At 68.0% G+C, this 26,795-nt stretch overlaps 2 protein-coding genes across 9 annotated transcripts; both read left to right on the top strand.

Moving 5' to 3' along the window:
* Window positions 1-419: 419 nt before the first annotated feature.
* Window positions 420-8,824, top strand: ADAM15 (ADAM metallopeptidase domain 15). Of its 8 annotated transcripts, XM_064638667.1 has the most exons (25): window positions 420-553; window positions 1,737-1,840; window positions 2,446-2,522; window positions 2,779-2,857; window positions 2,961-3,037; window positions 3,130-3,307; window positions 3,383-3,445; window positions 3,526-3,594; window positions 3,677-3,846; window positions 3,920-4,004; window positions 4,074-4,222; window positions 4,303-4,480; window positions 4,600-4,692; window positions 4,786-4,981; window positions 5,052-5,160; window positions 5,233-5,383; window positions 5,453-5,530; window positions 5,615-5,726; window positions 5,830-5,968; window positions 6,566-6,619; window positions 6,880-6,985; window positions 7,267-7,335; window positions 7,540-7,614; window positions 7,725-7,846; window positions 8,717-8,824. In XM_064638667.1, the coding sequence occupies exons 1-25, from the start codon at window positions 481-483 to the stop codon at window positions 8,742-8,744; spliced, it is 2,634 nt and encodes an 877-aa protein (XP_064494737.1). In that variant the 5' UTR covers window positions 420-480; the 3' UTR covers window positions 8,745-8,824. The 8 variants fall into 8 exon arrangements, with proteins under 8 accessions (XP_064494737.1, XP_064494738.1, XP_064494739.1 ...); XM_064638668.1 differs by lacking the exon at window positions 6,566-6,619; XM_064638669.1 differs by lacking the exon at window positions 7,267-7,335.
* A 152-nt stretch (window positions 8,825-8,976) lies between these two features.
* On the top strand, window positions 8,977-16,778 carry EFNA4 (ephrin A4). The gene is made up of 6 exons (XM_064638676.1): window positions 8,977-11,836; window positions 13,957-14,249; window positions 15,552-15,620; window positions 15,798-15,857; window positions 16,053-16,307; window positions 16,398-16,778. Exons 1-5 carry the CDS (start codon window positions 11,730-11,732, stop codon window positions 16,139-16,141), a joined length of 618 nt encoding a protein of 205 aa, XP_064494746.1. The 5' UTR covers window positions 8,977-11,729; the 3' UTR covers window positions 16,142-16,307; window positions 16,398-16,778.
* The last annotated feature ends 10,017 nt before the right edge of the window (window positions 16,779-26,795 follow it).

Here is a 26,795-nt window from a genome sequence, read left to right as displayed (position 1 = left end):
CAGGGGGATGAAGGTGGTGGTCTCCAGAGTACAGGCAGATGAAGGAGGGCATCTCCAGAGCATGAGATAGTGAAGGTGGGTGTCTCTGCTGTCCCGGGGGATGGAGGGGGGGGGGTCTCCACTCTATGAGGTAATGAAGGCAGGGGGCTCCGCTGTCCTGGGGGATGCAGGCGGTAGCCTCGGAACGAGGAGGGCAGGGGTCCCACCCGCAGCATCACCACCGGGGTCTCCGTCACGGCACCCCGCGCATCACCACCCACTCGCGGTACACACAGAACCCACCCCGTCCCCGCCCCGGGCTGGGCGGTGCCGGCAGAGCGGAACGGGGGGAACGGGGCCGGGCGGGAAGTTCCGCCCCCGGGGCCGAGCCGGGCGGGGCTGGTGGCGGTGCCGGTGCCGGGGCCATGCGCGGCGGGAGCCGGCGGGGGCGGCCGCGGCGGGGCATTGCGGGGCCGCCGGCCCGGGGGGGCCACGGGGGCGATGGGGCCGCGGCTGCTCCTGGCCGCGGGGATGCTCCTCGCCGCCGGCACCGGGAGCAGCGGCAGCGCCGCAGGTGAGGGGGGAACGGGGGTCCGGGGGTGGAGGGGGGGGGTCGGTCGGGACCGCGCCTCGCCCCCCCGTCGGGGCGTCGCAGGGGTACCCGCGGGGAGCTGCCGACCGGGATGGGATCGGGGGTCGTAGCCCCTCTGGAATCTCGGTGCCCCCTCCCTGGGACTCTCGGTGACCGCCCCCGAGGACGCTCGGTGCCGCCCCGGGAAACGCTCGGTGTGTGTCCCCCGGAATGCTCGGTGTGTCCCCCGGAATGCTCGGTGTGTCCCCCCCGGAATGCTCGGTGTGTCCCCCCCGGAATGCTCGGTGTGTTCCCCCCGGAATGCTCGGTGTGTCTTCCCGGGGATGCTCGGTGTCCCCCCTCCCCAGGACGCTCGGTGTGCCCCCCCGGGATGCTCGGGCCCCCCACTCCGAGGACGCTCGGTGTGTCCCCCCCGGAATGCGCGGTGTATCCCTCGGAATGCTCGGTGTGTCCTCCCGGGATCCTCGGTGCCCCAGTTCTCCGGCCATGGGGACCCGGCTGTCCCCGGGCTGGTGGGGCCGTGGGGAGCGGGGTCTGCGTCCCTCCTGACCTTCCTCCGGCATCCCCGGGCCCGGGAGGGAAGGGGTCCCTCGGAGACCTGGCGAGGGGGGGGCTCTGAGTCAGCCGGGCCGGGCTCCCAGCCCTGCCCAGTCCCTCCGCTGGTTGTACTGGGCAGCTGGCCGAGGTGACGCAAGGCCTGGCCAGGGAGCCCATTCAGTCCCAAAAACGGAGGGGTCTCCCCCAGCTCTGCTGGGAGGGGGTGTGTTGGCTGCTGTGGGGTGAGTGTGGGGGTCCCTGTTCCTGCTCCCCACACAGAACCCCTGCCCTGGTGGGCTGCAGTGGGTGACCATGGGGGTCTGGGATGTGATGGGTGACTGCAGGGGTCTGGGATGTGATGGGTGACCTTGGGGGTCTGGGATGTGATGGATGACCAGACTTTGATGAGGGTGACTGTGGGGGTCCGAGATGAAGTGGGTGACCGCGGGGGTCCGAGATGTGATGGGTGACCGTGGGGGTCTGGGATGTGATGGGTGACTGCAGGGGTCTGGGATGTGATGGGTGACCATGGGGGTCCGGGATATGATGGGTCACCGTGAGGTCTGGGCTGTGGTGGGTGACACAGCGGTGACACAGAGGTGACACAGCGGCCCTGGGCCCTGTGCAGGTGACAGCTCGTGGCAGCACCGTGCAGAACCAGGACACCACTGGCACGTGACCCCGTGGGTCCTGCGGGACAACCAAAAGCTCAGCTTGGCAGAGGCGACCCAGGTGAGCCCCCACCAACTTCCCTGAGGTCCCCTATGCTTCTGACAGTGGGGGGGGGGGGCTGCCTGCCCCCCAACACCTCCCTCTGCCCCCTTTTCAGTGCAGGACACGCAGTGTCCTGGTGCCATGTCCCTGGAGGTCCCAGCACCCAGAACCCAAGGGGCAGTGGGAAGGGGGGCATCTCAGCAAATCCCCCTTGCTCTCCTGATGCTGGGAGGGACCTTTTTGGGCCGGGGTACCCACCCTGAGCCCCTCCCGGCTGGGGAGGAAGGGCCCATCCCACCCCGTGGCCGTTGGGAGTCTCTCCGATGCTTCCGCTGCGCTGCACCGGGCAGGAAGCACGGGGGGACAGGGTGGGGGCCCCGCTCTGTCCAACCCCCCTTCCCCAGCACAATGAGCCCGGGAGGGAGGGACATTTCCTGCAGGGAGCGAGGGTGGGGGCCGGGCTGGGCAGGGGATCCCTTCCGACCTCTCCCTCCGGGCACGTGCCAGGGCCAGGCAGGTCCCCCGACACCCCGCGGGGTCACGGTGCTTCTGAGGGTGTGTGGGGATGGGGGGAACACGCAGCTTGGGGCAGGGGGTCCCCCCCTAACCATGGCCTGTGGCAGGAGGGGTTCCCCACCCAGCTGCGGGTCCTGCTGGAGCTGGAGGGGATGAGGCTGGTGCTGGAGCTGGAGCAAAACTGGTGAGTCTGCTGCTCTGGGGCAGAGCAGGGATGGGAGTGGGAAGGGGGTCCTGGACCCACGCAGGGTGGGGGTCCTGTCCCCATCCATGGTGCGCCTGGAATGGGGGTCCCTTATTCCTTGTCTCCATCCATGGCACGGGTGGGTTGGGGGTCCCAGGGTACACCTGCAGCAGGATGGGAGGTACTGGGGTTCCCGATGTGTGCTCAGGGCAGGGTGAGGGGGTCCCTGCTGTGGGGTGACACGAGTCTCTGGCAGGGAGCTGGTGCAGGGCAAAGGGGCGCTGCTCTACTACCTGCCCAACGGCACGTGGGTGATGGAGGAGCCCAGTGAGGAGGTATGGCTCAGGTGTGATGGTCTCCTGAGGTGTCCCCGAGCTGTCCCCATGCCCCAGGGGACCCCAGCTTGGGGCTGGATTCTGAGCCCCCTCTCTGCTGCAGGAGAACTGCTGCTACCAAGGGACAGTGCAGGGCTTCCCTGACTCCTGGGCCAACCTTTGTGCCTGTGCCGGACTCAGGTGAGGCCCCGAGCACGGTGGTCTGTGAGCCCACTCCCACTGTGCTGCTGGTGGAGCAGGCTCCATCTCCCAGCTCTTCTCCCCTTCCCCAGTGGCCACCTCCAGCTGTCAGAGACCAGGAGCTACGAGCTGGAGCCAGACAGCGACCCCTCAGAGCAACACGTCGCGTTCCGTCCGTGGGGGGTCCGGGTGGCACCACGGGCCTGTGGGCAGGACCCCCTGAACCCCCACCCCAGGGCAGAGGTGACAGAGCCTCCCAGGCCACAGAGGGTAGGTCACCCGGGGGGGGTCTTGCCCCACGGGGAGGGTCCCTGTATCAGCACTCTGACCCCGCTCTGTCCCCAGGGCAAGCGGGCAGCAGCAGAGCAGCGGTTCGTGGAGCTGGTGATGGTGGTGGACCACGCTGCAGTGAGTGCTGGGCAGTGTGCTCAGAACAGGGGCTGCCCCCTCCCCAGCCACCCCCTTGACCCCTGTCCCTGTCCCCCCAGTTCCAGAATTACCCCAGCCTCCAACGTGTTCGCGTCCGGGCGCTGGAAATCGCCAACCAGGTGGACGTGGTGAGTCCCCCTCGGGTCTGTCGATCCCAGCCCCGTGCCCACTGCGATGCCAGGGGTCTCTGACCCCTCTGTGCCCCCCCAGTTCTTCCGGCCGCTGGGAGTGCGGGTGGTCCTGGTGGCAGTGGAGGTCTGGAGCGAGGGCGACAGGATCGCGGTGGGCAGCAGCGCCCGGGCGGCGCTGGAGCGGTTCCTGCGCTGGCGCCAGGAGGAGCTGCTGCCCCGGCTGCCCCACGACAACGCGCAGCTCCTGACGTGAGTGGGGGACAGGCTGGGGATGGGGGATGAGGCCGTGGCAGCCCCCCGACCCCTGCACTCTCTCCCCCAGGGGTGCCCGCTTTGCCGATGTCTCGGTGGGGATGTCGACTCAAGGCTCCATGTGTTCCCCCGCGCGCTCCGGGGGGGTCAGCATGGTCAGTACCCCCGTCCCCTCACCCCGTGTTCACCCCACCTGCGCTCCCTGACCCCCCCTCGTCCCACAGGACCACTCAGTCAGCTTCCTGGTCGTTGCCTCCACCGTGGCCCATCAGCTGGGGCACAACCTGGGCATGCGCCACGACAGCCCCGGGCGCTTCTGCTACTGCAGCGACCTCCAGCACGACCGCGGCTGCATCATGGCATCGCCCACGGGGTGAGGGCAGCAGGCAGGGCTGCGGGGGGGCCGGGGCCGAGCCCTCTCCCCGCCTCACCATCCCCTTCACGGCTCTGCAGGCTGACACCCGGCTTGAGCTTCAGCAACTGCAGCCGGCAGGACCTGGAGCGCAGCCTGCAGCAGGGCCAGGGCTGGTGCCTGTCCAACGTGCCCAAACCCCAGCTCCCGTTCAAGAGCCAGGACTGTGGGAACTTCATCCTGGAGGAGGGCGAGGGCTGTGACTGCGGCCTCAGCGTGGTACAGGGGGCTCCGGGAGGGCTGGGGTCCCCTTGTGCCCAGGGGTGTCCAGGGCTGGCAGGGTGGGTTCCAGTGCCCGGTGCCAGTGCCACCCGCTGACCGCAGCCCCTCTGCCACAGGAGTGCACGGATCTCTGCTGCAACAGCAGCTCCTGCCAGCTGATGCCGGGAGCCGCGTGTGCCACGGGGGACGCCTGCTGCCAGGACTGCCAGGTGCGTGGGGATGGGCACCCACGGCCACTCCCACGGTGGGCGAGTCCAACACTCACTTGGGGGGGTCCCTGTTTGACTGTGCCCCCCCTGCAGCTGCGCCGTGCCGGGTACCTGTGCCGGGAGCCGCTGGGGGAGTGTGACCTGCCCGAGTTCTGTGACGGGGTCTCGCCGCACTGCCCACCCGACACGTTCCTGCAGGACGGGCAGCCCTGCGCCGGCGGGCGGGCACGCTGCTACAGCGGGGCCTGTGCCACCTACGAGGGGCAGTGCCAGCAGCTGCTGGGGACAGGTATGGCGTGTCCAGGGTGGGGGGCCAGGGGCAGGGTGGGGGTGCTGAGGTTTGTTGTTCCCTGCTGCAGGCGCCAGCCCCGTCTCCAGCTCCTGCATGGCCACCCTGAATGCCAGAGGGGATGAACGTGGGCACTGTGGGCAGCTCCCCAACGGCTCCTACATCGCCTGCGCCCAGCAGTGAGTGATGTCCCCGTCCCTTGCCATCTCCCCCTCGCCATCTCCCCTGGCCTGACCCCTCTGTCCCCACAGGGATGCCTCCTGCGGGATGCTGCAGTGCCAGCGCAGCAGCACCCGTGGGGACAAACCAGGAGGGTCCTGCCAAGGGACCCCCCTGCCTGGGGACGAGGATGTGAGTGATGCAGCCATGGTGCTGCCCGGCACTGCCTGCGGCCCCGGGAAGGTGAGTACCAGGGCAGCAGGGAAAGGGCTGGGGGGGTCTTCAAATACTGACCCCTCCAATCCCCCGCAGATGTGCCTCCAGCGCCGGTGCCAGGACATCTCCGTGTTGGGTGACCAGCAGTGCCAGAGCAAGTGCCATGGGCACGGGGTGAGTGCAGGGCCGGGGAGCGGGTGGTGGGGGTGGGGACCTGCCCTGCGGGGGGGCTGAGCTGGGCCGGTGTCACCCACCCAGGTGTGCAACAACCACGGGCACTGCCACTGCGAGCAGGGCTGGGCCCCCCCGACCTGCGAGAGCCCCGGCACGGGGGGCAGCCAGGACAGCGGCCCCGCCGGCCTGGAGCGAGGTGAGGGACGAGGAGAGCGCAGAGAATGGGGCTTTGTGCGGGTGGGGGGGGGGGGTGACGGGCCACAGCGGGGGCTGACGTGCCACTGTGCCACTCTCCACAGGAGGGAGTGCCCTGCCCACGGCCCTGCTGGTGAGCGCCCTGCTGGGGCTGGCGCTGGCACTGGGGCTCTGCTGCGCCCGCCGCGCCGGCCTGCACAAGCACCTCTGCCAGCTCGGCAAGGGCACCTCCTGCCAGTACAGGTACTGGGGATGGGGGACATGCGGGGGGAATGGGGGGGGCACATGGATGTTGGCAAACATGCCTCTGCACGCGTGTGCCGAGGCACACAGGTGGCACACGGATGGCATGCTAACTTCTGCATGCATGTGCTGTGGCACGCAGGTAGCACAGATGGCATGTTCACTTATGCACGCATGTGCCGTGGCACGCAGGTGGTGCACACACCTCTGCATGTCTGTGCTGTGGCGCACACGCCTCTCTGTGCATGTGTTGTGGCACACGTGCCCCTGCATGCCTGTGCTGTGGTGCCACACAGGTGCCAAGCTCGCCTCTGCGTGTGTGTGCCATGGCAGGCACCAGAGCCCCCTGCATGTGGTCACGCGTGCGTGTAGCGTGTCACTGGGGTGTGTGCATGTGCACTCACACGTGTGTGTCCCCAGGGCGGCCGACCGAGCGCTGCACACGCGTGTCCCCCGCACATGTGACAGTCCATGCGTGTTTGCGTGTGTGTCCCCAGCACAGGTCACAGCCCCGTCGTGCATCGTCGCCCCACGTCCCCTCCCACCGCTGCTCCCCCCCCAGCCCCCGGGCTGAGCCCCCCACTCTTCTCCCCACAGTGCTGAGACCCGGGTGCGGTTCCTGGGTCCCGGAGCCGCCGACGGCTGGAGCGGGTAACGTCACCGCCGGCGCCCGGGCGTGGGGCTGTCCCCGAGCTGTCCTGCTTCGCAAGGCCTCCGGTGCTGCGCTCTTCCCCTGGCAGTGCCCGCGGGGTGTGGGGCAGCCCCCGGGGCGCAGGGGTGTCTCCTCTTCCAGCGCCGAGGGGTTCGTTTCTCTTGGGCTTCTGCTGGTGTTTCGGTGTGGCTCGGTCGCCGTGCGGGGTCCCCGCGAGTGCCCGGAGCGAGCGGGGTCTCATCCTGCCTCTTCCCTGCAGGATCTCACAGCCAGAGCCCCCGTCGGGCAGCCGGGTCCCCCCCACGCGCCCCCGGCCCCCGCAGTGGCGTCAGGCCACGGAGCTGCAGGCCATGCGTGGCAGCAAGGTGAGGATGGGGGTGGTGGGGGGCGGTGGGTGCCACGGGTTCACTCCGGTCCTTGGAGTCCTGCACGCCCAGGCCGCCTGGTCCCCGCTCTGTGGCACCAGGAGCAGTCTGGCACGGCCACTTGGCACCGGCCGCTCGCCGGGATCGGTGCCCATCCCAAGGCAGGGCTGAGCCCCGGAGCCGTGTGCTGAGGGCTGGGGGGGGTCTCTGTCTCTGCTTGGCGGCGGGAGGGGGGTCTCCGCATGCTGCATGGCTTGTCCCCGCTCTCCCTCTCTCCGCAGCCGGCTGCCCTCGGCTCGGCCCGGCCTGACCCGCCCTCCCGGCCCCTCCCGCCGGACCCTGTGCCCAAGGTAATGCCCGGGCAGGGTGAGGGGGGGGTCCCTCAGCCTCCCCCCGACCCCACTGCATGCCTGGCTGCGCTCCAGCTCTTGGGGACTTCTGTCACACGGCTGTCCCCAAAAACCCCTCCTGCCCAGCAGGAGGCTGGTCCTTGTGCCCCCCCACTGTCCCCGTGCCCCCCCCCACTCTCTCACTGTCCCCCTCTCTCTGCCCAGGCCCCCCCCTCGGACAGGCCGCCCCCCCCCACGCGCCCGCTGCCCGCAGACCCCGTGGTGCTGCCGAGCCCTCAGGTAACGGCAGCGGCACCCGCACGTGGGGCAGGAGGCGAATTCCCACCCCCCTGAGCCCACTGAGGGGGTCAGACCTTGCTGGATCTTTGACCCCCCCCGTCCCTCCACAGCCCCCGGGTCCAGCCAAGCCCCCCCCACCGCAGCGGCCGCTGCCCCTGAACCCCCCGGGCCCTTCGCTCGCCCTCAGCGAGAGCCCCTCCGGGCACCCCTATGTCACAGTGATCCCTGCCAGGTGAGAGGGGGGGCCTAGGGGGGCTGTAGGGTTTGGGGTGGTGAGGGGGGTTGTAGGGTGCCAGGGTGGGCTCTGCAGGGTGGCCAAAGAGGGGACAGAGTGGGCAGCCAGGAGAAATGGGGGGTGTCAGAACCAGAGCAGGGGAGGGGAGAAGGGGTGGAGGGTGTAGGTCTGCAGAGGCCAAAATGGGGTGCAGAGGGGGGAACCAGGAGAAATGGGGTGTCAGAACTTGGGGTGAGGGGGAAAGAAGGGGTGTAGGGTGCCAGGGTGGGGTCAGCAGAGGCCAGAGAGGGGGCAGCCAGGAGAAATGTGGGGGTCAGAATAAGGGCAGGGGAGGGAAGAAGGAGTGGGGGGGGCCATGGTGGGGTCAGCAGAGGTGCAGAGAGGTAAAAGGGGGTGCAGGGGGGGAACCAGGAGAAATGGGGGGTCAGAATAAGGTTAGTGAGGGAGAAGAAGGGGTGTAGGGGGCCAGGGTGGGGGTCTTCAGATGCCAGAGTGAGGTGCGGGGGGGGACAAGGGGGGGACCCAGGAGAAATGGAGGGTCAGGACCAGGGCAGAGGGGGCTGTGGGGTGCCAGGGTGGGGTTTGCAGAGGGCAGAGGGAGGTGCAGGGAAGGGCAGAGGGGGCAGCCAGGAGAAATGGGAGGTCAGAATCAGGGCAGGGGAGGGAAGAAGTGGGGTGGGGTGCCAGGGTGGGGGTCTGCAGGGGGCCAGAGCGAGGTGTGGGGTGGGGGAACACAGGGGGGACCCAGGAGAAATGGGGGGGTCAGAAACGGGGGGGGCAAGGAGGGGGTCTGTGGGGGGGCAGAGGGTCTGCAGGGGGAGCTATGAGGACCCCCCCTCTCACCCCATCGCACCCCCCTCTCCCCAGGCCCGCCCCGGCCCCGCCGGAGGCCTGAGCCACAGGCCGGGACAAGACCGAGCCCCGCCGGACCCCGCCAGGCCCCCCCGCCACGTCAATAAAGGGGCTGTGAGCTGCCCCCGCGCCGCCTCCGCCGCACCGGGACCGACAGCGGGACAGCGGGACAGCGGGAGCGGCCCCGGGACACCGGGAGCGGAGAACGGTGCCGAACTACAACTCCCAGCAGCCCCCGCGCCGGAAGAGGCTCCCGCAGCCAGCGCCCCCTGGCGGGGACCGCGCACACCTGCAGCGGGAGGGGGGTCCGTGTCCCGGGGGGCCACGTGGGCGAGGGGACGGGGGGGACACGGGGGGACACGGGGGTGTAAGAGATGTCCTGTGTGCACGGGCACGTGTGTGTGTGTAAGAGCTGCTCTGTGGGCACGGGCGCACGCGTGGGGGGGGCTGCCACACACATGTGAACACACGTGTGCCAGGGCTGTTCCGGTCTGCAGGGGACACGTGTGTGTGTAAGGGATGCTCCGTGGGCACGGGCACACGTGGGCATGGGCCACAGAACTGCCATGGACGTGGGCAGACACGTGTGCAAGAGCTGCCCTGTGTGTTTGGGCGCACGTGTGCTCTGTGGGCACACGTGTGCTCTGTGGGCACATGCACTGCGTGTACAAGAGCTGCCTGTTGGACAGGAATATGTACATATGTGCACAGGGGCTGCCCTGTGTGCATAGACACACACAGGGGCAGGGTGCCACAAACATGGGCACACGCATGTGCAAGGGGCTGCTCTGTGGGCAGGGACGCTTGGCCATGAGCCGTCACACGCTTGGGCACACACGTGTGTGTAAGAGTGGCTTGGTGGGCACAGACACGTGCAGGGGCTGCCCTGTGGGCAGGGAAACACGCATGGGCAGGGGCTGCCACACACATGAGCACACGCGTGTGCGAGAGCTGCCTGGTGGGTGTTGACATGTGTGGGCAGGAGCTGCCCTGTGGGCACGGGCACATGTGTGTGCAAGAGCTGCCACATACGTGGGCAGGTATATGTGCAAAAGATGCCCCATGGGCTCAGGCTCACATGTGAGCAGGAGCTGCTCTCTGTGGGCACAGACACACGTGTGCAAGAGCTACTGAGTCTGCATGGACACGTGTGTGTGTGTGTGTGCGTAAGAACTGCCCTGGGTGCATGGTCATGTAAGAGCTGCCAGGCACGCGGGCACACGTGTGTGCTAGAGCTCCCTGATTGCACAGAGACACACATGGTCAGGAGCTGCCACCCACATGGGCACACGTGTGTGCAGGGACTGCCCTGTGTGCATGGACACACATGGGCAAGAGCTGCCACCCACATGGGCACACGTGTGTGCAGGGACTGCCCTGTGTGCATGGACACACATGGGCAAGAGCTGCCACCCACATGGGCACAACGTGTGCAGGGGCTGCCAGGTGGGCAGGGACACATGGGCAGGAGCTGCCCTGTGGGTACGTGCACATGTGTGTGCAAGAGCTGCCCTGTGGGCTCAGGCATACGTGTGGGCAGGAGCTGCTGCACACATGGGCACATGTATGTGCAAGAGCTATACGGTGGGCACAGTTGTGGGCGGGAGCTGCCTGGAGGGCAGGGACACACGTGGGCAGGAGCTGACACACATATGAGCACACGTGTGTAAGAGCTGCCTGGTGGGCAGGAACATACATGTGGGCAGGGGCTGCCTTGTGTGCAGAAACACACATGGGCAGGAGCACGCGTGCAGGGACTGCCAGGTGGGCAGGAACACGCATGGCCTGGAGCTGACACACATATGGGCACATGTGTGTAAGAGCTGCCAAGTGGGCAGGGACACATGGGCAGGAGCTGACATGTGTGCATGGGCACACATGTAAGAGCTGCTCTGTGTGCACAGACACACACTGGGCAGAGGCTCCCACACACATGGGCACACACGTGTGCAAGAGCTGCCTGGCAGGCAGAGACACACACGTGGGCAGGAGCTGGCACACAGATGGACACACACATGTGCCAGAGCTGTCATGGTTGCAGGGGGACACACATGGGCAGGAGCTGCCACACTCGAGCACACACGTGCAAGAAATGCTTGGTGGGCACAGACGTAAGTGGGCAGGAGCTGCCTGGTGGGCCTGGGCACACGCGTGTGCAAGAGCTGCCCCATGTGCACGGACTGTCCTCCGTGGTCCCCGCAGTGCCCACCCAGTGCTGGTGCCAGTGCTGGTGCCAGTGGGTGCTGATGCCCGGCCAAAGTGGGAGGGTGGGCGCGGGGAGCAGCTTCTCCTCCCGGTGCCATCGATGTCCACGGTACCGGGGCAGTGCCGGGTTAGGGTGGGAGGTACTGGGGAGCGGGATTGGGCTGGAGCTGCCGGTCCCACTGATGGGCCGATGGATGCCAGAGGTACCGGGCAGTGCCAGGGATGCCAGTCCCAGCTGCTCGGGCAATGCTGCTCCCGGTGCCGGTAGATGTTCATGGTACCGAGGCAGTGCCGGCTTGGGGTGGGGGCACCGGGAGGGGACCGGGAGGGTGGCGAGGAGCTGGATTGCAGCCGGGCTTCCGGTCCCGGTGCCGGTATGGATGTCGGCGGTACCAGTCGGGGTGGGGGGGTCTGCCGGTCTCGGTGCCGGTGCCAGTCTCGGTGCCGGTCGATGTCGACGGTACCAAGGAGTTGCCAGGGATGCCGGTCCCGCTGCCGGTGGATATCGGCTGTACGGGGGGTTGCCGGATTGAGGCGTGGCTGCCGGTGCCGGTGCCGGTGCCGGTGCCGGTGCCGGTGCCGTTGCCGCTGGATGCCGGCGGTACCGTCCGGCGGGGGGTTGCCGGTCTCGGTGCCCGTGGGTGCCGGTGCCGGTGGGTGTCGGTGCCGCCCGCCAAGGGTTAATGGCACTCGGTGAAGTTGCCGGGCGGCGGCGCGGCGGGATTGGCCCGAAGTTGTCGGGGCGGGCCGGGCTGTGCCGAGCCCCGCCGGGGCCGCCCCGCCCGCCGCCCCCCGCCGCCCCCCGCCCGCCGCCGGCGGAGCCATGCGCCCCGCGCCGCTGCTCGGGCTCCTGCTCTGGGCGCCGCTGCTCTGGGCGCCGCCGGTGCGCGTCACCCGCCACGGCGTCCACTGGAACGGCAGCAACCCCAGGTACCGCCGGCCGCCCCCGCCGGCCCCGCCGCCTTTGTGCGCCCCGGGCCCCGCCGAGCCCCGGGCCCCGCCGAGCCCCCGGGCCCCGCGCCGCCGCCACGGGACGGGACGGGATGGATGGGGCGGGAGGGGCGGCGGGCGGGGGGCTCCGGGCTCCGGGGGGGCGGGGCTGCCCCGCCACCGGGCCACCGAGCGCCCCTGGGAGAGTTACCGAGACGGGGAGCACCTCCCGGTGGGAGCGAGGCGGGGAGCATCTCCCGGTGCTGCTGAGCCCCCCGGGCATCCCCGGCAGCACCGAACCCCGGGGTGGTGCTGAGCAGGTGAGTGGCCCCGGTGGTACCGAGCTCCGGTGGTACCGAGCCCCTGGGCATCCCCGCCGGCACCGAGCCCGCGGTGGTACCTCCCGGTGGTACCGAGCCCCGGTGGTACCGGGCCACTGGGCAGCCCTGGGCGTTGTCGAGCTGGTGAGAACCCCTGGGGGTGCTGAGCCCTGAGGGGCACCGAGCCACTGGGCATCCCCGGTGGTACCAAACCCCGGGTGGTACAGAGCCACAGGGCACTCCAGTGTGCCACCGAGGCTGTGAGCACCCTGGGTGGTGCTGAGCCCCAGGCACTGCCGGTGGCACTGAGCCCTGGGTGGCATGGAGCAGGTGAGTCTCCCCTGGTGACGCTGAGTTCTGAGTGTTCCACGCCGGTGGGCAGCCCTGGTGGCACCAAGTTCCCACTGGCACCAAGTTGGTGGGCACTCCTGGGGGCACCGGGCCCCCAGTGAGTATCCCAGTGGCACCAAGTCCCCAGTGGCACCAAGCTGGTGGGCACTCCTGGTGCTACCAAGTCCCTGGTAGTGATACCCAACTGTGCCGAGCCTGAGTGCGCTTGGTGGCACTGAGCTTTGTTATCCTCTGGTGGCATCAAGGTGGTGGGTGGCAGTGTCAGGGGTTCCCATGGGTTCCCATGGTGGGTGTCTCTGCTGCTGGGGGCCACCCCAGCCCCTACCCTGCCAGGGGTGCTGCCCATGGGCTCTGCCATCACCGGTGGGCTGGGGTCTGGTCCTGTCCCCGCTCCCGGCCTCCTCCATTTTAGGTATTTCCCAGCTTCAGGGAGCAGGGGGAAGGGTCAGGATGCTGGGCTGGGATCCTGCAGGCTGTGCTCCCCCTTGCAGGTCCTGTGCCCTGGGCCTGCAGGACTGGGGCAGGTGGGCACATGACGGGCAGGGCTGGGGGCACAGTTGCTGCCTTGCTTCCTCCCTGTGGATGGGAGAGGTGGGACCCCACTACCTGTGGGAAGTGGGGCTCCGTGTGCCCCTCAGCAGGGTCAGGCAGCCCTCGGCCCTGCCTGGGCCTGTCCCAGCCAGCGTTGCCCGTGGGATGCTCTGAGTCAGCACGAGCCTGTGCCCCGTCCTGTCCTCGAGTAGCCCCCGGCCCCGGTGGGGGGCTCAGAGGCCCGGATTCCCCCCCCCACCAGTGCTGCCATCCCAGTGATGAACGTTCTGGTCTCTGCCAGGACTCTGCGCCGTCCACGAACACCGGCTGCACCGGGGTGGATGAAGGGGGCTTGGGGTCTCCCTGACAGCCCCCCCTGCTCCATTACCTTCCCAGGACCAAGCGTGTGCAGTGCACGTGTGTGCACATGTGTGTGCACACGTGTGTGCCCGCAGAGCTGTCTGCTCCACCCCGGCCTGGCCGCACACGCTGTGAGCTCACTGCATCCTGCCCGTGCCTGAGCTGGGCCCCGTCCCCTGCCCTTCCTGCTGCCAGAGCCCCCCCCCCCCCCGTGCCCCCTGCCCCGGCCACCGCCCCCTGCCAGCGCCGAGCCGGTGCGGGAGCGTCCCGCCGCACGGCCCCCCACCAGGGTGTCATGTCCGATCAGCGGCGAGGCGGGTGCCTGGGGCGAGGGGCTTTGTGCCCGGGCAGCGTGGCTCTCCCCCCGCCTCCGGCCCCGGTGGCCGAGCCCATTCAGCTCCAGCGGCCTGCGGCTAATCCGAGCTGATGCCTGGCTGCGTGGCGCGGGCGGTGTCCGGTCTCTGTTTTGGGGGGAAGCCCAGCTCCCTGCTCCACCGGGGCCGGGGGGGCAGCGGGACACCCCTCCCGGCGAACCCCCCGGCTCGTCCCGCCCGGCAGGTTCCTGCGGGACGACTACTCCATCCAGGTGGCCATCAATGACTACCTGGACATCTACTGCCCGCACTACGAGGGGGCCGTGCCCGCCGGCCGGGCAGAGACCTTCACGCTCTTCATGGTGGACCGGGAGGGTTATCGCGGCTGCTACGAGACCCCCGGTGCCTTCAAGCGCTGGGAGTGCAACCGGCCCCGGGCACCCTTCGGGCCCGTCCGCTTCTCCGAGAAGATCCAGCGCTTCACCCCCTTCTCACTCGGCTTCGAGTTCCAGCCGGGGGAGACCTACTACTACATCTGTGAGTGCCCCCCGGGCCCCGGGGGGGGGCTGCACCGGGGTCACGGCACATTGGGGCACTGGGTGCAGCCCCCCGGGGCCAGAGCATGTCAGGGGGCTTGGGTGCAGCCCCCCAGGGTCCCCATGGAAGTGGGTTTGGGGCACAAGGGAGGGTCAGGGTACACGCAGGATCTGGATCCCCCACTGAGGTTGGGGGGAGCAGGGGGAGTCTGGATGACTCGGGTTGAGGTGCAGAGAGGTCTGGATGCCCCAAAGATGGGGGCATGAGGGGTCGGGGTGCAGGGGTGTACAGGGTGCCCTGGGATGTGGGGTTCTGGGGGGTGTGGCATTCAGGGAGGTTCTGGATCCCCTGGGGTGAGGGGTTCATGAGAGGTGGGGTGCAGGGGGTGTCTGGATGCCCTGGGTGAGGGCATGAGGGGGTCAGGGCGCAGGGGGTTTCTGGATGCTCACGGGGTGCAGGGGGTGTCTGGGTGGGGGCATGAGGGTGTTGGGTTGCAGGAGGGTTCTGGATGCCCTGGGTGGGGGCACAAGGGGGTCAGGGTGTCCCAGGTTTGGGGTGTAGGGTGGGGTCTGGATGCCCTGGGGTGGGGGATGCATGGAAAAGCAGGGTACAGGAGGTGTCTGGATTCCCCAGGGTCGGAGTGCACGAGGGGGTTGGGGTGCATGAGGGGGGTTTGGATGCCCTGAATTCAGGGTGCAGGGGGTGTCTGGATGCCCCCGGGATGGGGGCACAAGGGGGTCAGGGTGTACACAGCAGGGGGTTGGGGTGCTCCTGGCTTCAGGGCGCCTGAGGTGGGGAGGTCTGTATGCCCCGGGTTTGGGGTGTGGGATGCCTTGGGGTGGGGGGTGCATAGGGAGGTGGGCTGCTGGAGGTGTCTGGATTCCCCGGGGTGGGGGCACGATGGGGTCAGAGTGCACATAGTGGGGTCGGGGTGCCCCCGGGTTCGGGGTTTCTGGATGCCCCGGGTTGGGGGCACAAGGAGGTCGGGGTGCCCCTGAGGTTCGGGGTGCCCGGGGGAAGGTGGGGGGTGGGGGAGTCTGGATGCCCCTGGGTTCGGGCTGTGTGAGGAGGGGGTCTTTATGCTGCGGGTTCAGGGTACCCGGAGTGGGGGGTTCTGGATACCCACGGGTTCGGGATGCAGGGTGGGGTCTGGATGCTGCAGGGGGGGCACCCGGGGGGTGCCGTTCCCTCAATGCGCCGGGAGGGGGCGCCCCAGGCCCGCGCTGACCCGCCGTCGGGGGGTCCCGTCGGGCCGGGGGGGCCGTGCCGGGGGGTCCCCGCTGATCCCCCCACCCTGCCCAGCCGTCCCCAGCCCCGAGAGCGCCGGGCGCTGCCTGAAGCTGCGCGTCACCGTCTGCTGCCGAGGCACCAGTGAGTGGGGCTGGGGGGGACTGTGCCCCAAAACCTGGGGGGGACTGTGCCCCAAAACCCGGGGGCTCCCCCGCCCCCGGGGCAGCCCGGTCCCCGCGGAGGGGGTACCGGCGCCTCGGGGGCGATGCCACGGAGCCCAGGGGAGCCGCTCCCTGACACTGGTGGGGTTTGTTTCAGCACCGGAGCCGGTGACAGAGGTGCCCAATTCGCAGCCCCACGGGCGTGGGGGGCCCGAGGGTGAGTACGGGGCGGCCAGGGGGTGTCAGGGGGCCCGTGGGTGAGTACGGGGCGGCCAGGGGGTGTCAGGGGGCCCGTGGGTGAGTACAGGGGGGCCAGGGGGTGTCAGAGGGCCTGAGGGTTAGTACAGGCGGGCCAAGGGGTGGTGAGGGCCCGGGTACCAGCTCACCCTGACCACCGCTCCTGCCCTGGCAGATGCTGTGCCTGCGCGGGGCACCGCGGCCCCACCGCAGCCCTGCACGCCGTGCCTGGCACTCGTGCTCCTGGCCCTGCTCCGGATCTGACCCCCGGCACTGCCCGTGGTGGGGGGATGGGCTCCTCTGCCCCGGCGCCGCTTCCAGACTGTTCCTCACCGCCAACCCCCTCGAGCCCGTGGGGCAGCCCCGGGCCACGACCCACCTGCTGGACCTCCACAAAGCCGAGCCGGGGCCGGGAGCTCCGGGCTGGAAGGTGAGGGGGGAGCAGGGAGGCTCTGGGGTGGTGGGTGGGTACCCACTTGCTGCACCGCAGCGTCCCTTGATGGGGATCTCTCCCTCCCAGGGCTGTCGCTTGCCAGCGGCATCGCCGCACGCCGGGATTGCCACGGGTCAGCACCGCTGGACACCAGGATCACTGCACACCGGCATCGCCCCCATGGCATCACCCCGGCACTGGGCTCCCCTCAGCAAATGCCTCCTCTGCCCCACGGCCGTCACCTCATCTCGTGCCTTCCCCCGTGGACCCCCCGCCCCAGGGGGCCCAGGGACCCCCCAGGCCCTGGAGCGGGGCAGCAGCTCCGATGGCAGCGTCGGCCACTGCCGTGTCCTCCTCCTCCTCTGGTGAGGACACACCGATCTGTCTTCTGGGAAGACGCCTTCCTCCGTGCCCTCAGTTTGGTTTTAAGCCCTGGTAGTGACTGAGCAATACAGTGTTTGCAAGATCGCTGTGCCCCGGGTGTGCGGCCCCCCCGCCGTCCCCCCTGCCCGTGCCCCTGCCCCTGCAGAGGTGCCGGGGTGGCCGCTCCAGGGGGTCCCTGCCCCTCTCTCCCTCCACGGCCTTTAAGGCCAAGGGTTTAATTGCAGTGGTTTGATATTGAGTCGTCAGCTCATGCCACCGGAGACCTTTAATTACAGGCAAGCTGCTGGTAATTAGCACCTGGAGGTGGGATGAGCACCAGGACAGAGGGTCGGAGGCAGCAGGGTTGGGGGTCACTCACCCAAAACCCCCAGCTGGGTGCCCTGGCCCCACTTGCTGCCCTTGGATGGGGTTGGGGTGTCCACAGGGCACCCATTCTCCATTCATCTGTCTGTCTGCTACACACCCCGTGAGATGCACTCCCAAAATGGGGGCCCTGGGGGGTTTTCCTCTTCCCCAGTGGGCACCCAGGCTGCTGCAGGGGCTGATCCCATGGCACAACCAGGTCGCTGCCAGGGTCATGGCTCCGGTGCAGCCACACGCCCCAGGCTCGCCCACCAACACGAGAGTCCTTTGAGGCTCCTGCTCCCCCATCCCATGAGTGCAGCCCCCACTGCCCTCCCAGGGGGCCCAGATGTGGCCCAGCTGCCCCCGGGGCTGCCCACAGCAGGGCCCCCCAGCCCCTCGCCATGCAGGCGTTGCCGGCCGCCTGCCGCAGTGGTGCCGGGCACGTCAGACAGGTTTTATGGCTTCTGGGAGAAAGAAGCTGCTTGGCAAGAGAGGCTGAGCGAAAGCATCGACCGCGCCGCTCCCCTCCCCCCCACCGCTGCTGCCTGCCCTTCCCCCGCCACACCCTGTGCCCCATCCCAGCCTGTACCCATCCTGCATCCCATCCTGCACCCCACCCTGCACCCCATCCCAGCCTGTACCCATCCTGCATCCCATCCTGCACCCCACCCTGCACCCCATCCCAGCCTGTACCCATCCTGCATCCCATCCTGCACCCCACCCTGCACCCCATCCCACCTTGTACCCATCCTGCATCCCATCCTGCACCCCACCCTGTGCCCCATCCCAGCCTGTACCCATCCTGCACCCCACCCTGCACCCCATCCCAGCCTGTACCCATCCTGCATCCTATCCTGCACCCCAACCTGTGCCCCATCCCAGCCTGCACCTCACCCTGTGCCCCATCCCAGCCTGCACCCATCCTGTGTCCTATCCTGCACCCCAGCTTCACCCCATCCCGGCCTGCACCCATCCTGTGTTCCATCTCAGCCTATACCCCAACCTGTACCCCATCCCATCCCCCATCCTTCACCCCAACCCCACACCCTCAACCCCACAGGACAGGGGCACCCCATCCCCATGGGAGACACAGAGGCTGCCTAGCTCAGGGAGAACATGTCCTGGGAGATCCCACCCCAGGGGGGTGTGAAACCATCTGGGGGGCATCTGACCCGAGAGACCCCCATGCGGGATGCTCAGAGACCCACCTGAGGGATTCCCATGCAGGGATTCTAAGGGGTTGTGCCCTGTGGGACCCCCGTGCACGCATTCCAGGGGTCAACCACGCCTTGTGGGATCCCTATGCAAGGATTCCCGGGGGCTGTGCCCTGTGAGATCCCCATGTGGGGGATGCTGGGTGGGGGAATCTCCCAAAAGACCCCCATTTAAAGATGCTGAGGGGACAACTGTGCCCTGCAGGACCCCCATGCAGTGAATCTGGGGGCTGTGCCCTGTGGGACCCCCATGCAGCGATTCTAGGACCCCATGTTCCAGGGGACAGCCATACCCTGTGGGACTCCCATGCAGGTATTCCAGAGGGGGCTGCCCACTGCGCCGCCCCTTCCCCAGCCCCCCGGGTATTCCCAGGCCAGGCCGAGGGGTCCCTCTGGCGCCCCCGGGGGTGGGTGCTGGGTCCGGGCTCAGCGGGGTCCTGTCCTTGAGCCGGCGTTGTTTGGTATGCGGGAGCCACCGCCGGCTTCAAATCCCATCGACTTCCAATGAGCAATGCCATCAATAACGGCTAATTGATGGCGCGGCCGCTCCAAATCAGATTCCCCGTCCCCTGAATCCAATTGATGGCTCCGCACCCCGCAGCCGCCGCGGCAGAAATTGAATCTATTCAAGGAATGGGCTCCATTAGCCCGTCCCTTCTGTCTCGCCATCCCCCCGCCTCGGGGCCCCCCCGTCCTCTCCCCCCAACCCCGTGCCACCCACGCCAGCCTGGGGTGCCACGGGGAGGAGCGGGGGGTGAGGATGCCGAGTGCCCCCGTGGGGCAGCCCCAGGTGGGTGGGAGTGAAACACTCCGAAATTAGGAAGGAAAAATTTATCGCCTGGAATAGCAAGTGATGGGAAATGTTAATAGGCAGCGCTGAGATGGAGAGCGGGATAAAGAGCCGTGCCGTGCCAGAGGCTGGGAGCCACGGCGGGCGGTGAGGTGGGGGCACGACACGGCCATACCCACCCCATGCCCCGGCTCACCAGCGGGACAGGGACCGTGGGTGCATTGTGGCACCGGGAAGAGCCTGGGCACGGTCTCCCGGCCCCGTGGTGCTCTCCCAGCAGCTTCCACTCCTGGCACTGGGTCCCTTATCTGGCCACGCTGCCAGAGTCCCCCCAGCCAGCCATGCCAGGACAGGAGCCCCAGCATGCCCCCAACACCCCTCACCACCCTGGGGTGAGGATGAGGTCAGGCATGACAGCCGACCTGGGGCAGCCCTAGGACACACAGGGGGGACACGGGGCATGGTGTCCCCCCCAAAGGGCTGGAAGGGAGGAGCACAGCCCCCCAGGGCAGCGGGGCCCATCCCTGCCTGTCCCCACGGGCGAAGGGCAACGGCTGCAGCGCCCACCCAAAGAGCTGCCGAGAGCATCCCGGAGATGGGAAATGGCTCCGTGTCACCATGGAAACGGGGCCACCGGCTCGCCATGCCGAGGGGACACGTGTGCTGAGGGGACACGCGTGCCGAGCCCCGAGGAGCAGGGCACGGGGTGTGCAGGGCATCAGGCACAATGCACTGGATGCCAGGTGCTGGCCAAGGGCTCCTCCGGACTCTGGAGCCACGCCACGGAGCCCATCACCCACCCCGGGCCAGCTCCCTCATCACCCAGTGGTCACAAGCACTCAGAGGGATGCCACCCTTTCGTGATGCCACCCTGACGTGATGCCAGCCCAGCGTGATGCCACCCCAGCTGGGCAGCTCCGTGCCACCACGGCGGTGCTGAGCGCAGGGCACGGGCGGGCAGGGGCGGCTGTTCCCCCGAGCAGCCGCCTGATGATGCACATCGTCAAGGTTATAATTTAGCAAAACACTCAGCGGGGGCTTGGAGGGAGCCGGCCTGCACCGGCTAATTAACCGGAGCCGCACGCACCGAGCCTGCTCCTGCCATAGCAATGAGGGCACGGGCACCGGGCTGGCGCCAGCACAGGGGTTGTCACATCCCACCCGCATCCCATGGGACGGGGTGAGCGGCCGTGGTTCCACTGGCCAGTCCCAGCTGCCGGGTGGGAACAGTGGGCACCGACGTGTCCGCTCCGGGGGCCAGGGTGGTGTTGGTGTGGCAGGGAAGGTCACTGGGGGGCCAGGGTGGTGTTGGTGTGGCAGGGAAGGTCACCGGGGCGTGGGGACGTGGGCACAGGCAACACTGCCTGCACCATCACCATTCTGGGCTGGGGTGTCTGTCTGTCTGTCCCTGACTGTGTCTGTCTGCCCATGCCCTTGTGCGTGCTGGAGTGCCCCCCTCCTCCAGCCCAATGTAATCCTGATGGACAATAATCCTGCTGTGCTGGAACATGGATGGGCAGGAGCTGCCCTTGCTGCCAGCACTGCCTGGACCTGCTGCATACTGAGGGCCTGTGGGGTCCCCATGATGGGACCCTCTCTGGATCCCTGTGGAGGACGACTGGGACCTCAGTGGGGGGGTGCAAGTGTCCTGGTGTCACCATCCCAGCACTGCCCCCCCCTCCCTGGGGCAGCCAGACAGTGAGGACAGGGGCTGGAGTGGGCTCCCAAGGGTGCCCAAGTGGGTGCTGCGGGGTCAGCTACGGTGCTGGATGCCAGGGTGTCACTGTGGCACCCAGCACCAGTGGCTCACACATCCTTCAGTGCCACCCGGCCCCTCTGGTCACATGTCCACTGGGAGGATGCTGGGGAGATGGAGAGGTTGGAGCCCTGGCACATCTCAGGACCCGCTCACCACGTCCATCGATCTGCCCTGCGCTCCTTTGATCCTCAGGCCGCTAACGAGCTTCCCTGGCAAAGTTACCTCGTTAGCTGTGCCAGCTCCCGGTGCTGCCTGGCCAGCATCTGGCTCTGCCAGGCACAGGCCTGGCATGCCCTGCTCTACCACGGGCAGTCCCCTGGATCCCTGCGGTCCCAGCCCAGGCACAGGGACAGGATGGGCAGGTCCCAGTAGTTGGCAGGAGGATGGTGTGGCCGGCCCGTGGCCAGAGGCAAACACGGAACAGGCAGATCAATGCACTGAATTACTGAGCAAAGGAGCACAAAGTGGCTGCGACAGCAACACCCCACGTGGGGGGCACAGGGGCTGTGCTCACACCCGGGCATGGGCCCCCCACCCAGCCCAGATGGAGAGACTGGGCACCCACTGCCAGGCTGCAGCAATGCTGCACCCCCAGGGTCCTCTGCCACCCCCTTGGGTGGTGGGTGCCAGCGGCACGGGGCACCTCACTCCCCCCAGCAACTCCTGGTGCTCTCCCAGTTGCCCCTGATGGTGCCACCAGTGCCACCTTCATTGTCCCCTGCCCAGCACCCTGCTCCCAGCAGGGCAGCATCACCCGGCCGGCAGCACAGGGCTGGGGCAGCCGCAGCTGGTGGAGGGACCCCCTGTTCTCACAGTGTCCCTGCACCCCCGGCCCCTCTCCCGAGCCTTTTCCGAGCGATGCATTGTTGAAGCCCCCCCGTGCCGTCGCTCACGGCCGCCGTGACGGCAGGCGCTGCATCAGACCTGATGAATATTTCAGGCCCTGAATCTCCTGCGCCTGCACGCTTAGCCCCGGCCCCCCGCTGCCCCCCTCAATTTATTAGCTCATTTGATTCTCTGCTCTTCTGCCTGGCACCAAGGGCACAGCGTGGCGGGGGCACTGTGTTGCCTGGCCCCTCTCCCTGGGGAGGGTCACCCACCTCCACAGCTCCTGCCCGGGATGGGATGGGGAGGGGCTGTCCCCGAGGGGCAGGTGGGTGATCCTGGGGCTGGTGGCCCATTGCTGGTGCAGAGCTGGACTATCCCCACACTGCCAAGCTGTGGGTTCCTAGGATGGCTCCTGTGTTCCCTGGGACTCCCATGCCCATCCCCATCCCTCTTTTTACCCTGAGGGGCTGCAGTTCCCCTGGCACCATTGCCTGACGGGTCAGGGCAGGAGCGTGGGGAGAACCCGGGGCAGAGCACGGTGTGGACCTGTCCCCATCACCCCCAGCCTGGCACCCCCTGGTTCACTCCCACCTTTGCCAGTGCTCCCAGATGCCGATTGTGCCGCGATCTATGTACAGTGGGAGCAGGATATCAAGGCTGCCTGTCACCCCTTCATTGGAATAATTGTCACTTAGGCACCCCCAGACACCTCTCAGGGGACGCTGAGGTGTCACAGCTGGGAAGAGCAAAGCGTCGTGCTCCAGGGCCAGTGGGGAGCCAGGTGCTGGGATTGGCAACCACAGACCCATCTCAGTGTCCTTGTCCCTTCCCCAGGGAGCTGTAACCGCCGTGCTGCAGCGGGGCCACGTGCCAGGCCCCCGCCGTGCTCACCCTGCCCACGCCACACGGCTCCCACCCGGCACGGCCCTCACGCCCTCTGGCACATCCGTGCCGTGGCCATGTCGGAGCAGGAGGGGCTGGGAGCGAGGTGGGGCTGCCACCAGCGGTGATATTGGAGTGATCTTGAGGCCGGGAGGGAGGTTTGCCATGCGGGAAGCGAGGAAAGGAGCCGGCTGAGTCACCCACTGTCGGCTGCTGACTCAGGCGCTTCCTGCCAGGTAGTCCCGGCTGCTGGCGTGTGGGCTGCTGGGACATGGGATGTGGCAGAGGGGACAGCCGGGCACTACCCGGCACTCCAGCCCAGCACCCACCGTGCTGCAGGGTGGGCTGAACTGAGAGCGTGTGCCTGGTGACCTGTTCCTACCTGGGACCACCCGTGTGCCGGGGCAGCGTCGGGACCGCGGCTGCCCGCCCTGGGGGCCGTGAGAAGCTGGTCACTGGCACCTCCCACCCAGCACCTCTGGGTGCCACACACCCAGGGCGGGTGAGATTTGGCACGGCAGGGCCTGCCGGAGCCAGGGTTCCGACAAGCAGGCGCCCGGCGCCCAGGGCAGGAACCCTGCAGCTTCCTCCCGCCGGGCAGCGGGAGCAGCCCCAGCGCCAGGGCTGGGAACCACGAGCAGCCTCATCCAGCGGCTCCATGAGGAAGCTGATTTCCTCCGGCAGCCCCAGCACCTCTGGCCCACTCGCGGGTGGCCAGAGCTCAGCACCATCCACTCCAATCCTGCACTGTCCAGCTCCACATCAATTAGCTCAGGCCACTGAGATGTTAATTAACGAATTGCTCCCATGTTGCTCTGCACAGCAGGGCTCACCTCCGACTCACCCTGGCATGAGGCCGCTCTGCCTGGACCTCTGGCTCACCAGGGAGGTGGCCTGGTGGCCCGTGGCACTGCCACCCATCTTCACTATTCCTGTGCCCCCACTGCCAGCACTCTGAGCCCAGCCCCAGGATGTCCCACAGGATACCTCCAGGGCTGGGAGTCCCTCCTCTCCCTGGGAAATGGGAGGGCTCAGACACTTACCCAGTGCTCATCAAGGCACTGAGGCAGCGCAACCATCCGTGAGGCTTCATTCAAATTTAACGACCAACACGGGATATAAAAGGGAAGGGGCAACGAGGAGCGGGTCTGGGAGCCAGTGGGCACACGGAGTGAGCTGAGCATTCCCCAGGCATCCCAGCCTGGCAGGACGGCCCCGTGCCCAAACACCAGCGTGGGGCTGCGAGGGGCTGCCCTAAGTGCTGCCAGGAGGAGCTGGCAGGAGCCAGGACAGCTCATCGCCACATGGACGTGCCAGCACTGCCTGCTCCCCAACCCAGGCCATCCGCCCTGCCTACCACTGGCATGTTCTTGCCGTGTCTGGCTGGACACGTGCCGGCACCTGGCTCCCGCGGGCGGGTCGGGAGCCCTGAGCTCAGCGCGTTGGGGCCTGGTAGGTGTGGCTGGTGAATATTTCATGCCCGCGTTCACCGAGCCCTTTCTTGGTTACACTCCTGCCTCCTCCCCGCACTCTCGCCATGTTTATTTATTTAATGAATTATTTATCGGCTCCCCCTCTCGCTCGGCTGGGCGCTGCCCCCCCGCTCCCCCAGCCCAGCTCCCAGCCCGGCGCGATGATTTATTGAATGCCGGCTCTGCTCTGCGGTTGCGACGTGCTGTCACAGGAAGCCGCGGTTAAATATTAACCGAGGTGGGCAAAGCGGGTCCCCTGCCCTGCCGGGCACGCGCAGCAGCAGGACCCCTGTGCCCACCCTGCTCCAGGCATGGCAACCCCCTGATGCCCACGGATGGAGGGTGGGAGGCTTTGTTCCAGTCCTCACTGCTTTGAGGACAAAAAAGCTGCTGGTCCTCAGCGTGATGGGCACAGGGTGGAGCAGACAGAGGGGCATGGGAACGGGGGAGAACCAGGGCTGCTCCTGGAGAGCTTGAGGCCTTTTGTGTCCTCTGGAGAGCAAAGCCACCTGGCTGTGTCCCCCAGCCATCCCACCACAAACACCATATCCCGCTGTGGCAAAACCCCCTCCGTGTGCCGGGCTCTGTCCCCACACCCTGACGGTGATGCCTGGTGGGTGCTGGCAAGTGGTCACACACTGCGATGCGCCAGGGCTGTGATCTGCCACCCCGAGTCCCTCCATCCCTGTCAGAGCACTCAGTGCATCTGATGAGGCCCCCCAGATCAGGGTCCGTGTGTGGCGGGGGGACCCCCGTGGTGAGCACGGCGGCGGGCGGGTACTGGCGGCGGTGTGCGCGTTGCCAGGAGCGGGGGGTTTCCATGTGGAGGTGGGTGTTGCCATGGGTTTGCCGAGCCGAGGCGTTTCCATGGTGGCAGAGCAGCGCTGCAGGTCCTCCCAGAGGTGCGCGGCACCCCGGGATGCCACCGCTGCTGCTGCTGCCACGGTGCCCTCGTACCTGGATGCCCCAGCCCCTGCAACCCCCCCAGTGCCCCCCCCACTGCTTCTCACCCCCGGGCAGGCAGAGCCCTTTTCCACGTGTTGTGTTTTCTTCACTTCACTTCTCCAGATGAATAATTAAAGAGGCTTTTTTGGTCCTCCGGGCCCTTCTGCCGGCCCCCTCCCCCTTCCCGGCAGGGCTCCGGCAGGGCCTTGGGCCGTGGGATGGGGACTGGGGGCTGGGGCATCACAGCACTGGGTCCCCCGCAGTGCCAAGTGGGACCAAGAGCCCCGGCCATCATCAACCTCATTTTCCTTCATGGGCTGAGACAGCATCCACATGGCCAAAGGATTTTTGGGGAGCCTGAAAAGAGGGGTGTGGCTCTGCTTCCACACTGAGCTCCCCCCACGGCTCTGGGGAGCCAGGAGATCCCCCAAGACTCGGCACACGGTGTCACCTGCCCAGGCCTGGGAGCTGCCCTGCCTGGTGGGGACGTGGGGACACGGCTGTTCGGCACCGCACCGCCCTGGCCACGCTCCCCACGCCAGCGAGGTGGCTCCTGGCAGGAGCAGCCCGGGCAGGCTCAGCAAGCCCAGCCGCGGTTTCGGGAGCCTCCTGGTTTCATTCACAAGCTCCTCAGGCTGCCAAAGCTCCAGGTGATGCGCGGCGCTGGCACCGCTGGGGCAGAGGCTGCCGGGTCGGTGCCGGCGACGCGCGCGCCCGGCGCGGCCCCGCGTGGGAGCCGGCGGTGAGCTGCGTGTGCCCGCGCCGGCGTGAGCGCGCCCGTGTGTGCACACGTGTGCCGAGGCGCGGATCACCTGGCACACGGCTCTGCCGGGCGGTGCCGCACGGCAGTTGCTAAGGGATCTCCACGAGGACGGGCAGCGGGAGCTGGTGCTCAGCTCAGTCTCTGCTCTACACATGGTCAGAAGGGACCGGCGCCCAGGGAGCGCCCGTGACTCCCCCCGGGGATGCCCACCCCATGCACCCTTGGGGTGTGGGGAGAGCAAGTGCCTGGCCCTGTGGGTGGACACTCGGCCAAATGCTGGCTCCTGAGGGAGGACAGGGCAGGAGGCAGAGCCCGGCACTGTGTCTGTGTGTCTCGGCACCCAGGCTGCCCAGGGGGACTGGGTGCTCACCCTCCTACCCCCTCTTATGTCCTCAGGGTGGCCAAACCCCTCTGCAAACACGTGTGACCCCCATGGCACTGAGAGCAGCAGCGTGAGGACCTTCTGAGGTCCTGAGCCCCCACCCACAGCTCCCTCAGCACACAGACTCACAGGGACCAGTGACTCGAGGCCCAGCGCTGCCACCCAGGGAGACCCCAGAGTGGGACCTGACTCTGGTGCCCCCCCACCTCTGAGTGTCCCAGTCAGACCCCAAAACCACCCGACTCAGATGGGACAGGCACTGGTGCCCCCACCCACAGGGGTCCTAGTGAAACCCCCACATTGGTAGTACCTGACCCCAGTGGGACCTGGCACGGGTGCTCCCCCACATGGGGGTCCTGGTGAGACCCCAATGTCAGCAGGATCTGGCCCTGGTGCCACCACCCGTGCGGGTCCTGGTGAGACCCAGACCCAGTGCCCCCATGTAGGGGCATCCCAGTGAGACCCCAACAACATCAGTGGCATCTGATCCCAGTGGGACCTGGCACAGGTGCCCCCACCCACGGGGCTCCCAGTGAGACCCCCAATATCAGCAGGACCTGGCACAGGTGCCCCCACCCTGGGGGTCCCGGTGAGATTCCGGTAGCACCTGATCCCCGTGGGATCCACCCGGGTGTGCGGGAACCCGCAGCCCGAGCCCCGTGTCGGTGTCGATGCCGGGGCGGGCGGGCCCGGGGCGGCGGCGGGAGCGCGCGCGGGGGCG

The sequence above is a fragment of the Pseudopipra pipra genome, chromosome 29 (genome assembly GCF_036250125.1).
Source record: "Pseudopipra pipra isolate bDixPip1 chromosome 29, bDixPip1.hap1, whole genome shotgun sequence".
NCBI classification, from domain to species: Eukaryota; Metazoa; Chordata; class Aves; order Passeriformes; family Pipridae; genus Pseudopipra; species Pseudopipra pipra.
Note: the sequence above shows the minus strand (reverse complement) of the source record. Positions and strands in the feature narration are given on the sequence as shown.

Bases quoted from the DNA above. Each gene is read 5' to 3' on its own strand.
- ADAM15 (XM_064638667.1), top strand. From the start codon at position 481: ATGGGGCCGCGGCTGCTCCTGGCCGCGGGGATGCTCCTCGCCGCCGGC. The intron at 554-1,736 runs GTGAGGGGGGAA...GGCCCTGTGCAG, and splicing joins GAGCAGCGGCAGCGCCGCAG to GTGACAGCTCGTGGCAGCAC. The intron at 3,595-3,676 runs GTGAGTCCCCCT...GTGCCCCCCCAG, and splicing joins TCGCCAACCAGGTGGACGTG to TTCTTCCGGCCGCTGGGAGT.
- EFNA4 (XM_064638676.1), top strand. From the start codon at position 11,730: ATGCGCCCCGCGCCGCTGCTCGGGCTCCTGCTCTGGGCGCCGCTGCTC. The intron at 11,837-13,956 runs GTACCGCCGGCC...CCCGCCCGGCAG, and splicing joins TGGAACGGCAGCAACCCCAG to GTTCCTGCGGGACGACTACT. The intron at 14,250-15,551 runs GTGAGTGCCCCC...CACCCTGCCCAG, and splicing joins GGAGACCTACTACTACATCT to CCGTCCCCAGCCCCGAGAGC.